We start from the raw sequence: 14802 nt of genomic DNA on the forward strand, positions 1-14802 counted from the left end.
GTAGTAGTACGTTTATCCACCCATGGCAACAGAGAGTTTGTCATTTCTGTTTTCTGGTTATTTTACATTAAACTATAATGACCCTGCCTGTCTCCTCGGAAATGGAACCAGACTCCCAGGTAGTCCCAGATGGAGATGGGCAGAGGGGCATGGAAGTCCGATTCTTGAAGAAAACTGGCAGCCACAGGACAAGATATCTAGTTTTTTTAAAAACAATGTCTCCTTGACTGCCACATGGGGATCATTCTCTGCACACGGCAGCATTAAGATGAAAGTGGATGACCTTGCACTGCAGCAATTCATTACTCTTCCATCCCTGAGACTTCAGGTTCACTCCGTGACAATCAGGAGAATAGATCCATTAAGGCTAGTTGTAACAGCACAAAGGGAGGGGAGCAGACAGATAAGGATCCCTCCACTACAAGGTAAGAGCTGATTGTAGTGATGATCTCATCCCCCAGGAGACAGACAAGAGGACAGACCCAGAGGTACTGATAAGTAGAGAATGAAGTGTAGTCTTAGTGAATAGCATCAAGGATGCCACCTTTAACCATTATTATAGTTACCAGTTTATATTTGTTTAAGGAATGTTTGTTTCCTAGTAAAATATTAAGTCCATCTTGGGAAGGTCACTGTGTCTTACTTTCAGTGACCCGATTACTAGTTTTTAGACTTTACGCAGGCCCTGGAGACAGTTTCTTCTCAACATTGCTGAGGAATGTGGCACATTCTGTGTGAACAAGAGACCCGATTCTTCCTGTTCCAGGAGCTGCCGAAGGTTGTCAGGACTACAGTTCTTCAGGATGAGCTCTGGGATCAATGTAGTCTTGAAGTTGAGACCACAAGACTTGCCCACAGAGGTCTTCACTCTCTCCAAGGAGATGTTGGACAGCAATGCAAATGAGTTCAAACCTAAATTTAGGACTGCTCCCTACCATTCTGCTGTCATCTCTGAAGAAAAGCCAGGGGTCCCCACAAAAGGTCTTCCATTCCCTTCAGGTCAGAAGTACCCAATTCTGTTTTGAATCCATCTCACATCCATTTGGCTTCACATAATCTAGGGCAGTAGGCAGTACATAATTTCTGCTTTGGAAGGGTTGAGAGCATCACGTATGGGATCAGCAATGTCCATGAAGAAGAGAGACCTCTGTAAGGTCTAAGTGAACCCCAGTTCAGGTCCTGTAGGCCAAGGCTGGGTCATATCCATGGCTACACCTGTTACTGAGGACTCAAAGAGAGTTCAGACCACTTATGGTTTTGTCTAGAAAATGAGAAAGGCAATACTGAGGTGTAATGTAAGCACATTAGGTGGCTGATACTCATTCCGGCAGCTGGTAGAAGCTATATGACTTCTGTCACAGGCACTGGCAGTGACAGGACACTACAAAGGATCCACTGCAGGTCACAAAGTGCAAGGTACCTCTTGAAAGCTTTCCACATGCCTGGCACTCATAGGAAGTCTCCCTATTAGGACTGTTAAGGTGCAGAAGTGTGGTAGGCCAAATTCTAAGACAGCTCCCAAGATTTTCCATCCAATGAGACCGTGAATTTGATGAATTTTTCTCCCATATTAGGTTATGTTATATGACACAGTTGACCTTAAGAAGGAAAAATTATCCAGGTAGCCTTAGTCTAATTGTATGAGCCCTTTAATAGCAGATAATTGTCTCCCATTGTTAGCACAGGAGGAAGTCAGAGATCTGAAGCATAAAAACAATGCCATACACTACTGCTGGCTTGAAGATAGAAAGGCCCAAGTGTAAAAGAAAGAGGGTGGCACCTAGGAACTGAGTGTGCTTCAGCTGACAGCAAGCAAGGAAACATAGATCTCAGTCCTACAACAGCAAAGACGTGAATTCCCCAAACAGGAATGAGCTTGGAAGCTGGATTTTTCCCAAAACCTCCACATCAGAATGAAGTTTGACCAGAACCTTAATTTCAGCATGAGCAGAGAACGTAGTCATGCTGTGCAGTAATTCGCACCTCAGAACTGTGAACTAATGAATGGGTATTTTGCAATTATGGTAATTTGTTACACAGCAATAGAAAACTAATACCACAGTGTTGAATTTCTGGAAGATGGCTCATGTATATCATATTTTTTTTTCCTCCTTATATGCACATGTTACTCTCTCAGCAAAAGGTGAAATTTGTGTCATTATTCATTTGCTTCTGCTGCAATATGTCTGTTCAAGACACTCCTTATGTTTCTATTTTCTTCATCATGAATTACTTACATTAACTTTGATAATTTAAAATACCGTATTAAAATATTACCTGTCTGGGCCGGGCGCGGTGGCTCACGCCTGTAATCCCAGCACTTTGGGAGGCTGAGGCAGGTGGATCACGAGGTCAGGAGATCGAGACCACAGTGAAACCTTGTCTCTACTAAAAAAATACAAAATAAATTAGCCGGGTGCAGTGGTGGGCGCCTGTAGTCCCAGCTACTCGGGAGGCTGAGGCAGGAGAATGGCGTGAACCCGGGAGGCAGAGCTTGCAATGAGCCGAGATAGCGCCACTGTACTCCAGCCTGGGCGACAGAGCTAGACTCCGTCTCAAAAAAAAAAAAAAAAAAAAAAAAAAAAAAAAAAAATTACCTGTCTTTGTTACTGAGGTTTTGGGAATTCCTTTACATTTTGTACCAGTGGAGAGTACATCATTCTCCTTGCCCTAGTCCTGGACTCCTTAAGAGGCAGGGATTGGTCAAGACTCATCAAATCTCCTGGAATATATGCTTCATGAACACAGTCTTAATTCTGTTTTATGCAATATTTTATCTCCGATGCCAGAAACAGGGGCTAGTACATGAAACAGATTCAATAAATTTTTCATGATTAAATAAGTCCTAAGAAGATTAGCTATTTTTCTAATTAAAATGGACAAGGGATAAATTTACTTAATGAAGTGACAATATCTAATGACAAATGAAATTTCTTATGGAAATGGTAGCATTGAAGAAATACATCTATGCTTAATTTGGGACTTTGTGTTACATAGGTTCCCATGATACTTCATCAGTGCAACAATATCTATACCAAACAAAGCACATTCTTCAGATATTTGTTAATATTTCCATATCTCTTTCAAATATAGGTAAGCATAGTACTTGCGACGTGAAATTTAAAAAATTGCATTTTTTTGATATGCTGAAATTCGGTCAGTTAACATTAACAATACATTTATTATTAAGATTAAATAATCTAATCATTTTAAAATAATTAAACAAATAGGGAAATACATTTCAACATGGGACCATTTGACCTTTGGCTACATTTTGAATTAAATAACTCTAAAATAGGTAGCAGTCATTTCACAAAACCTCAGTGCTTTTGTTGTTGTTTTGAAAATGGATTACAGCCAAAGTGGTCCTTCTTGTTCCTCTGGATTCACCAGTCTTACTTATTCTCCGTGGCAGTCTCTTTTCTTTCTTTTTTCCCTGGACTGAGGCTGCCCTGAAGGTTACCTTAAGCAATCCTCTGACTTCTTCCATCTTACATATTCCTGGACAGTACTACTACTTGCTCTCAATTGAAAAACACTCTACTAAGCTATTAACACATTTATTTTTTCTAGAGTCATTTTTATAAGACTGCCTTTTTAAAGAGCTTTTGTAAAAGTCATGCATGTGCCTAATTACTACTAACAAATCAGTGTATTTAGCAAATTGAAAATGCAATAATTTCCTGGACTACGAAATGCTAATGAATTAGCTGAAAAATCCAGAGCTAAATTCCTTGTTGCTCTTTTTTGTATATTTTATAGAATCCTATTATAAAGAACCAATCAACTGAGAAAGTAATTCAAGTCAGAAATGCTAGCTTGTTCATAGAAACATTATTAAATCAATTAACCTACTAATGGCATCTGCCAGTTCATTTTTAGGAAAGATTCAGTAGCAATAAAATTAAAGTACAGCCACAAAGTTTTCCCTGTCTCAGGTTTTGAAGGAAGAAAAATAATAAAAATGTTTTCAACATTGTCTTTTACAATAATTGGATTGTGATTAAAAAAAAAAAAAAACCTCAGAAATAGCTTTTTCTAACAATGAGGTATCTATTCTGAAGCATTTCCTATTAAGTGAAAATTATTTTTATGCAAGCTTTTTTAATTGGTGAAAGTGTAATTATCCTCACGCATTTATTCCCCTTTTAAGGACAAAATAAAATAAATCATGCGGTTACATTTTATATTATGTTTCTTCTGACTGATTTCCCTGCACCCTTCAGTTACAGTTTATCTACAGTATTGTAAACAATTGCAGTTACTGTCTCTGAGGAAGATGCAACATTGTAGGAAATATTTGTGATCAGTACAGTAAGAATGAATAACCAAACATTTAGATGGATATTCTTAAGGCAGAAGGAACCTCGCCCTGGTTAGGGAGAAAAAGTGAAAGTTTTAAGAAAGAGATAACATATAGTTTTGACTTAGGAGAAACAGATATTCTTTCTCATAAGTCAGAGAATGTGTTAAAATCATTAGAAAAATAATACATTTTGTTATAGTTGAATAGGAAGATATATATTACCTATGCACTGGGAAACTGAAAGTATAGTCCACAATGGATTATTAAAGATAGGGTAATAACTTTAAATATTCACAAAATAACAAGGGAAGATAATAATAAAACTAGCCGGTTAATTAATAGAAAAATCAAGGTTGCGTGAAAGAATGTTTGCTTCATGACGTTTGAATTGTATTCAGATAGTCATTGCCTTAGTCTGTTAAACAAAATACCACAAACTGAGTGGCTTATAAAAATCACGTATAAAAACAGAAATTTATTTTTGTTTCTCTTTTTACACAGTTCTAGAGACTGGAAAGTCTAAGATCAAGGCACCAACAGACTTGACATCTGGTGAGGGACCATTCACTGGTTCATAGAGATATGAACTGTGCCCTCATGTGGTAGAAGGGGCAAAGGAGCTCTCTGGAATCTCTTTTATAGGGACACTAATCCCATTCATGAGTGTGCCACCCACATGACCTCATCTAATCCTAATTACTTCTGAAAAATCCTACCTTGTAACATCATCATATCAAAAAGTAGGGTTTCAACATATGAATTTGCTGGGGGACACACATTCAATCAATAGCAGCTATTTTGTCTAAATATAAAAAGGATAGTTAAAAGAAACAGCTTTGATTTTTTGTTGTTGTTATAAAATCTGTCTCTCTATTCATCTTAAGTGACATTGATCTCAGCAACATTGAAGTTAAAGTAAGAATAAACATGAATATATCTCAATTAAAAAAAAAAAAAAAACACTTGCCATAGAATTTTTATTATGACAGCAGTAGCAACAAAGCTGGTGAAAATTATAAAATTTGTGTTCATCCTGAAAGAAAAAAAAAAAAAAAAAGACCTAATTTTAGTTCTCCTGTTAAGCAGTGGCAGCAAAAGTGAAAAAACGTTTCAATGGGCTTCTTTTCCAAAATAAGTTTTTAATGCTTGTGTGACCATAGGAAAAGTTGTTATATTGCTAGTGTTTTGCCCCACGTAGTGCTTTGTTATCTTATCTTTGGACTTGCTACATTTCAGCCATACATAGTCTATGCTAATTAAGGCTTTTAGAAAATACCACTAATTGAAATGTTCTTCCAAATGAAGTCATGATTTGTTAATTTAGTACCACTGAAATATTTGGAACAGTACTTAACTATAAAATAGCCCAGTTTTCTAACCTTAATATTCTAGATAATCATGCTTGGGAGGTTTTGAATGTCATTATTTGAGATATTCTAAATTTTTTGAATGCCTCAGAAGAGAGTTATAATAGCTTTGCAGCACTCTTGTTCCCATGGCAATTTGTGAAAGAAAAGCAAACCCGACTTTTTTCTGTTTAAACCAACTTAATCCTTTGAATTAGAGAGCTATGTCCAACCTTATAACAGCTGAGATGTCAGGAAACACAAACTTTTGGAACTTTATCTTAAGATAAGATATAAGAGGATAAAGTTGTTAAAATATCATTTTTATAATTTATTTAATCTCCCATAACCATTCCACAACAAAGACATGCAAATGCCAAAAATGTGAATTTAAGTTTGTTGTCTGCCTCAAGCTCAGTAAAGATTAAAAACCAAAATGATGAAACATCTTCCCTAAAGAAATCCAATAATTTTTCTCTTGTCCCAGACTGTTGAATTGGAATGCAGTGCAATTGTAACAGAGGCCCCAGCTGATCCAACATGGCATTGGAAGATCAGATGCTTTCCATATTATACCAAACTGAAGTAACGGGACTAGGTCTTTGTAACCCTGTAGTCACTGAGTGGCAGCTTCCCAATGAGAAATTACCCCTTTAGCTAAGGGTACTTCTTAGACGGGGGCCGAGCAAGATGGCCGAATAGGAACAGCTCCAGTCTCCAACTCCCAGCGCGAGTGACACAGAAGACCCGTGATTTCTGCATTTTCAACTGAGGTACTGGGGTCATCTCTCTAGGGAGTGCCGGACAATCGGTGCTGGTCAGCTGCTGCAGCCTGACCAGCGTGAGCTGAAGCAGGGTGAGGCATCACCTCACCTGGAAGCGCAAGGGGGAAGGAAATCCGTTTTCCTAGCCAGGGGAACTGAGACACACAACACCTGGAAAATCGGGTAACTCCCACCCCAATACTGCGCTTTAAGGAAACAGGCACACCAGGAGAATATATCCCACACCTGGCCGGGAGGGTCCCACGCCCACGGAGCCTCCCTCACTGCTAACACAGCAGTCTGTGGGGATCGATCCACAAGGCAGCAGTGAGGCTGGGGGAGGGGCGCCCGCCATTGCCGAGGCTTAAGTAGGTAAACAAAGCAGCTGGGAAGCTCGAACTGGGTGGAGCTCACAGCAGCTCAAGGAAACCTGTCTGTCTCTGTAGACTCCACCTCTGGGGACAGCCCACAGCTGAGGTCCAATAGGGAAAGCAGCGGGGGCCGGTGCAGAGGCGAACGACTCTGTCTGACAGCTTTGGGGAGAGCCGTGGATCTCCCAACGTGGAGGTTGAGATCCGAGAAAGGACAGACTGTCTGCTCAGGTGGGTCCCTGACCCCTGAGTAGCCTAGCTGGGAGACATCCCCCACTAGGGGCAGTCTGATACCCCACACCTCACAGGGTGAAGTCATCCCTGAGAGGAAACTTCCAAAGGAAGAATCAGACAGGTACACTCGTTGTTCAGCAATACTCTATCTTCGGCAACCTCTGCTGCTGATACCCAGGCAAACAGGGTCTGGAGTGGACCTCAAGCAATCTCCAACAGACCAACAGACAGTCCTTCTGACTGTCAGACGGAAAACTAGCAAACAGGAAAGACACCTCTACCAAAACCCCATCAGTACGTCACCGTCATCAAAGACCAGAGACAGATAAAACCACAAAGATGGGGAAGAAGCAGGGCAGAAAAGCTGGAAATTCAAAAAATAAGAGCGCATCTCCCCCTGCAAAGGAGCGCAGCCCATCGCCAGCAATGGATCAAAGCTGGTCAGAGAATGACTTTGACGAGATGAGAGAAGAAGGCTTCAGACCATCAAACTTCTCAGAGCTAAAGGAGGAATTACGTACCCAGCGCAAAGAAACTAAAAATCTTGAAAAAAGAGTGGAAGAATTGACAGCTAGACTAATTAATGCAGAGAAGATCATAAACGAAATGACAGAGATGAAAACCATGACACGAGAAATACGTGACAAATGCACAAGCTTCAGTAACCGACTCGATCAACTGGAAGAAAGAGTATCAGCGATTGAGGATCAAATGAATGAAATGAAGCAAGAAGAGAAACCAAAAGAAAAAAGAAGAAAAAGAAATGAACAAAGCCTGCAAGAAGTATGGGATTATGTAAAAAGACCAAATCTACGTCTGATTGGGGTGCCTGAAAGTGAGGGGGAAAATGGAACCAAGTTGGAAAACACTCTTCAGGATATCATCCAGGAGAACTTCCCCAACCTAGTAGGGCAGGCCAACATTCAAATTCAGGAAATACAGAGAATGCCACAAAGATACTCCTCCAGAAGAGCAACTCCAAGACACATAATTGCCAGATTCACCAAAGTGGAAATGAAGGAAAAAATCTTAAGGGCAGCCAGAGAGAAAGGTCGGGTTACCCACAAAGGGAAGCCCATCAGACTAACAGCAGATCTTTCGGCAGAAACTCTACAAGCCAGAAGAGAGTGGGGGCCAATATTCAACGTTCTTAAAGAATTTTAAACCCAGAATTTCATATCCAGCCAAACTAAGTTTCATCAGTGAAGGAGAAAGAAAATCCTTTACAGATAAGCAAATGCTTAGAGATTTTGTCACCACCAGGCCTGCCTTACAAGAGACCCTGAAGGAAGCCCTAAACATGGAAAGGAGCAACCGGTACCAGCCATTACAAAAACATGCCAAAATGTAAAGACCATCGAGGCTAGGAAGAAACTGCATCAACTAACGAGCAAAATAACCAGTTAATATCATAATGACAGGATCAAGTTCACACATAACAATATTAACCTTAAAAGTAAATGGACTAAATGCTCCAATTAAAAGACACAGACTGGCAAACTGGATCAAGAGTCAAGACCCATCAGTCTGCTGTATTCAGGAGACCCATCTCACATGCAGAGACATACATAGGCTCAAAATAAAGGGATGGAGGAAGATCTACCAAGCAAATGGAGAACAAAAAAAAGCAGGGGTTGCAATCCTAGTCTCTGATAAAACAGACTTTAAACCATCAAAGATCAAAAGAGACAAAGAAGGCCATTACATAATGGTGAAGGGATCAATTCAACAGGAAGAGCTAACTCTCCTAAATATATATGCACCCAATACAGGAGCACCCAGATTCATAAAGCAAGTCCTTAGAGACCTACAAAGAACTTAGACTCCCATACAATAATAATGGGAGATTTCAACACTCCACTGTCAACATTAGACAGATCAACGAGACAGAAAGTTAACAAGGATATCCAGGAATTGAACTCAACTCTGCACCAAGCGGACCTAATAGACATCTATAGAACTCTCCACCCCAATCAACAGAATATACATTCTTCTCAGCACCACATCGCACTTATTCCAAAATTGACCACATAATTGGAAGTAAAGCACTCCTCAGCAAATGTACAAGAACAGAAATTATAACAAACTGTCTCTCAGACCACAGTGCAATCAAACTAGAACTCAGGACTAAGAAACTCAATCAAAACCGCTCAACTACATGGAAACTGAACAACCTGCTCCTGAATGACTACTGGGTACATAACGAAATGAAAGCAGAAATAAAGATGTTCTCTGAAACCAATGAGAACAAAGATACAACATACCAGAATCTCTGGGACACATTTAAAGCAGTGTGTAGAGGGAAATTTATAGCACTAAATGCCCACAAGAGAAAGCAGGAAAGATCTAAAATGGACACTCTAACATCACAATTAAAAGAACTAGAGAGGCAAGAGCAAACACATTCAAAAGCTAGCAGAAGGCAAGAAATAACTAAGATCAGAACAGAACTGAAGGAGATAGAGTCACAAAAAACCCTCCAAAAAATCAATGAATTCAGGAGTTGGTTTTTTGAAAAGATCAACAAAATTGACAGACCACTAGCAAGACTAATAAAGAAGAAAATAGAGAGGAATCAAATAGACACAATAAAAAAGGATAAAGGGGATATCACCACCGACCCCACAGAAATACAAACAACCATCAGAGAATACTATAAATGCCTCTACGCAAATCAACTAGAAAATCTAGAAGAAATGGATAATTTCTTGGACACTTACACTCTCCCAAGACTGAACCAGGAAGAAGTTGAATCCCTGAATAGACCAATAACAGGCTCTGAAATTGAGGCAACAATTAATAGCCTACCCACCAAAAAAAGTCCAGGACCAGATGGATTCACAGCTGAATTCTACCAGAGGTACAAGGAGGAGCTGGTACCATTCCTTCTGAAACTATTCCAATCAATAGAAAAAGAGGGAATCCTCCCTAACTCATTTTATGAGGCCAACATCATCCTGATACCAAAGCCTGGCAGAGACACACAAAAAAAAGAGAATTTTAGACCAATATCCCTGATGAACATCGATGCAAAAATTCTCAATAAAATGCTGGCAAACCGGATTCAGCAGCACATCAAAAAGCTTATCCACCATGATCAACTGGGCTTCATCCCTGGGATGCAAGGCTGGTTCAACATTCGCAAATCAATAAACGTAATCCAGCATATAAACAGAACCAAAGACAAGAACCACATGATTATCTCAATAGATGCAGAAAAGGCTTTTGACAAAATTCAACAGCCCTTCATGCTAAAAACGCTCAATAAATTCGGTATTGATGGAATGTACCTCAAAATAATAAGAGCTATTTACGACAAACCCACAGCTAATATCATACTGAATGTGCAAAAACTGGAAAAATTCCCTTTGAAAACTGGCACGAGACAGGGATGCCCTATCTCACCACTCCTATTCAACATAGTGTTGGAAGTTCTGGCTAGGGCAATCAGGCAAGAGAAAGAAATCAAGGGTATCCAGTTAGGAAAACAAGAAGTCAAATTGTCCCTGTTTGCAGATGACATGATTGTATATTTAGAAAACCCCATCGTCTCAGCCCAAAATCTCCTTAAGCTGATAAGCAACTTCAGCAAAGTCTCAGGATACAAAATTAATGTGCAAAAATCACAAGCATTCTTATACACCAGTAACAGACAAGCAGAGAGCCAAATCAGGAATCAACTTCCATTCACAATTGCTTCAAAGAGAATAAAATACCTAGGAATCCAGCTTACAAGAGATGTAAAGGACCTCTTCAAGGAGAACTACAAACCACTGCTCAGTGAAATCAAAGAGGACACAAACAAATGGAAGAACATACCATGCTCATGGATAGGAAGAATCAATATCGTGAAAATGGCCATACTGCCCAAGATTATTTATAGATTCAATGCCATCCCCATCAAGCTACCAATGACTTTCTTCACAGAATTGGAAAAAACTGCTTTAAAGTTCATATGGAACCAAAAAAGAGCCCGCATTGCCAAGACAATCCTAGGTCAAAAGGACAAAGCTGGAGGCGTCACGCTACCTGACTTCAAACTATACTACAAGGCTACAGTAACCAAAACAGCATGGTACTGGTACCACAACAGAAAAATAGACCAATGGAACAGAACAGAGTCCTCAGAAATAATACCACACATCTACAGCCATCTGATCTTTGACAAACCTGAGAGAAACAAGAAATAGGGAAAGGATTCCCTATTTAATAAATGGTGCTGGGAAAATTGGCTAGCCATAAGTAGAAAGCTGAAACTGGATCCTTTCCTTACCCCTTATACGAAATTAATTCAAGATGGATTAGAGACTTAAATGTTAGACCTAATACCATAAAAACCCTAGAAGAAAATCTAGGTAGTACCATTCAGGACATAGGCATGGGCAAGGACTTCATGTCTAAAACACCAAAAGCAACGGCAGCAAAAGCAAAAATTGACACATGGGATCTAATTAAACTAAAGAGCTTTTGCACAGCAAAAGAAACTACCATCAGAGTGAACAGGCAACCTACAGAATGGGAGAAAATTTTTGCAACCTACTCATCTGACAAAGGGCTAATATTCAGAATCTACAAGAACTCAAACAGATATACAAGAAGAAAACAAACAACCCCATCAAAAAGTGGGGAAAGGATATGAACAGACATTTCTCAAAAGAAGACATCCATACAGCCAACAGACACATGAAAAAATGCTCATCATCACTCGCCATCAGAGAAATGCAAATCAAAACCACAATGAGATACCATCTCACACCAGTTAGAATGGCAATCATTAAGAAGTCAGGAAACAACAGGTGCTGGAGAGGATGTGGAGAAATAGGAACACTTTTACACTGTTGGTGGGATTGTAAACTAGTTCAACCATTATTTGATTTGCAAGTCTCTCATAGAAAACGTAATCAAGACTTTCTTCCAAGGCCGACTCTCTCCTGAAAAACAGTATGGCGATTCCTCAAGGATCTAGAACTAGATGTACCATATGACCCAGCCATCCCACTACTGGGTATATACCCAAAGGATTATAAATTACTCTACTACAAAGACACATGCACACGTATGTTTATTGCGGCACTATTCACAATAGCAAAGACTTGGAATCAACCCAAATGTCCATCTGTGACAGACTGGATTAAGAAAATGTGGCATATATACACCATGGAATACTATGCAGCCATCAAAAAGGATGAGTTTGCGTCCTTTGTAGGGACATGGATGCAGCTGGAAACCATCATTCTTAGCAAACTATCACAAGAAGAGAAAACCAAACACCGCATGTTCTCACTCATAGGTGGGAACTGAACAATGAGATCACTTGGACTCGGGAAGGGGAACATCACACACTGGGGCCTATCATGGGGATGGGGGAGGAGGGAGGGATTGCATTGGGGAGTTATACATGATATAAACGTTATGCACATGTACCCTAGAACTTAAAGTATAATAAAAAATAAAAATAAAAATAAAAAAATAAAATAAAATCAGGGATAAACGAGGCAACTAGTTTTTTCAAATCTAAGAGAACATCTGTAATCTTATGTTCCTTAAGGAACATAAGCCAAAGGAGAAACCGTGCTTTGTTGGAAATGGAGAGGTGGTTAGGGGGTAATGACTATGTCTTTTTTCTCCTACAAAACCATAGAAGGGCATCATGAAAATAAGATGTAATCGTAAATGAATGAAGTGATGATGGTCAAGATTGTTCATTTCTACTTTCTTATCTAGTTATCACTCTGGGGTTTTCAATATTGTGGATTCTTCTTCTGTCAAGTTACCTGGAGGCTGAGATTTGTGAAGGGATGTTTGTTAAGGAGTGCTGTCGGGAATAATACCTATAAGAGAGTGAGGAAGGCAGGACTGGGGAGAGGTTCAGCTGTGGAGCAATTACAACAGGCCTCAGCAGATGCCATGAGAAGCTCTGATGCCAGTGTGGCCCTTCAGAGTTGTTCCTCAGTGAGACAAGGTCTTGCTCTGTCACCCAGGCTGGAGTGCAGTGGTGCAATCTCAGCTCACTGCAACCTCCACCTCCCAGGTTCAAGCAATTCTCCTGTCTCAGCCTCCAGAGTAGCTGGGATTACAGACTGGAGTGCAGTGGTACAAACATGGCTCACTGCAATCTCAACTTCCTGGGCTCAAGTGATCCTCCTGCCTCTGCCCACCAAGTAGCTGGGACTAAAGATTTTAAAGTGGAAATTATCAAGGAACCAAAGATATTTTCACGCTCAAATAGGAAAATGTCCTTCCTCAAAAAAGCTCTTGTAAGGAAGCCATCAATGAGACCCAGAAACTTGACAGAAGTCCTCTTAAATACACAGCACTTGGAGTTCTTCAGGGAGTTCCTCAAAGAACGGAAGGCTGAAAGCCCATTGCAATTCCTCATAGCTGTACAGAAGATCAGTATAGAGACCAATGAAAAGATTTGCAAGTCTCTCATAGAAAACGTAATCAAGACTTTCTTCCAAGGCCGACTCTCTCCTGAAGAAATGCTGCAGTGTGATGCCCCTATTATCAAAGAAATCACTCCCACGCGTCATGTCACCACAACCACACTATTAATTCTCCAGGGATATATTATGAAATCTATAGAAGAAAAGTGGTTTAAAGATTATCAAGACCTGTTCCCACCTCGCCCTGAGGAGGTGGAAGTGCAAAGTGAAGTACAAATTTCGTCTAGGAAGCCCTCAAAGATAGTGTCAGCTTACCTACAGGAATCCCAGAAAGGCTGGCTGAGAATGATCAGCTTTATCAGGAGCTTTTGCAAGTACCGCAGATTTATGTTGAATCCTAATAAGCGCCAGGAATTTGAAGACTATCTTCACCAGGAAATGCAAAATAGCAAGGAAAGTAAGTCATTTCTGTATTTACCCCCACTCCCTGTTGATATTTTAGCCATGAGGGTCAGCCCGCATAAAAAGCTTATTGCTTTGTGTCATGCCTGTGGCAGCCTGGAGTCTAGCAAAAAAACCCCAGGTCCTGTGTGCAAAACCAAGCCCAGGCCTGCCTAGAGAGGATGCAAGCCCAGAGGTCTTTGCTTAAGGAACAAGCAAGGGTAGAGAATAATTAACCTAAGGCACTGCAAAATCTCTCATTTTACAAAATAATTTCCTTATGTTTCTGAATTTGCTCTTTAAAAATTATTTTCAAAATTTTTCTGCTTATAAAGTAATACATACTGTTAATAAAGGAAGAGGAAACAACAACTACAGAAATATATAGTATAGAAGTGAAATTCCCTCAAGAAATAACATTGTTAATGCTTGTAAACCTACCTCCTAATTATTTTTCTGTATATGTATCTTAATATTTACTTTTCCCACAAAATTGATCCCACATATTTGATTTGTAATTTGCTTTTTTTTTTTTTCTCAATAATGTATCTTGGACATCATTTTATATCAGTACACATATATCTGACTTGTTTTTGACTGCCATAAAACATCCATTATATGGATTAATTCAACAGCTTCACTCATTCATTCATTCATTTAACACACTTTTCGAGAATCTGCTATGTGGCAAGCAGTTTGCCAGGTGCTGGAGATACAGTAGTGAACAGTACTGAGCCTGCAGCAGAGGATCTGCCCTGTAGCACCTACAGATTTCAAACAGAAAATACAAGCCACAGATATTGGAGCCGGAGTGCCTGGGTTTGAATCCGCTACTTTCTAGTTGAAGGACTTTGTATCTCTGTTTTCTCATCTGTAGAATGGGAATGAGAATTGTTTCTGTTTCACAGGGTTATTAGAACTGTGCTTGGCAATAGTACATGCTGTAAAAGAGTT

General features: G+C 39.8%; 1 protein-coding gene across 1 annotated transcript; it reads left to right on the plus strand.

Moving 5' to 3' along the window:
- The first annotated feature begins 268 nt into the window (after nucleotides 1-268).
- Nucleotides 269-14025, plus strand: LOC117084910 (regulator of G-protein signaling protein-like). The gene is made up of 2 exons (XM_033213324.1): nucleotides 269-425; nucleotides 13184-14025. Exons 1-2 carry the CDS (start codon nucleotides 269-271, stop codon nucleotides 14023-14025), a joined length of 999 nt encoding a protein of 332 aa, XP_033069215.1.
- Nucleotides 14026-14802: the final 777 nt, after the last annotated feature.

The sequence above is a fragment of the Trachypithecus francoisi genome, unplaced genomic scaffold, assembly GCF_009764315.1.
Source record: "Trachypithecus francoisi isolate TF-2019V2 unplaced genomic scaffold, Tfra_2.0 Lachesis_group1, whole genome shotgun sequence".
NCBI classification, from domain to species: Eukaryota; Metazoa; Chordata; class Mammalia; order Primates; family Cercopithecidae; genus Trachypithecus; species Trachypithecus francoisi.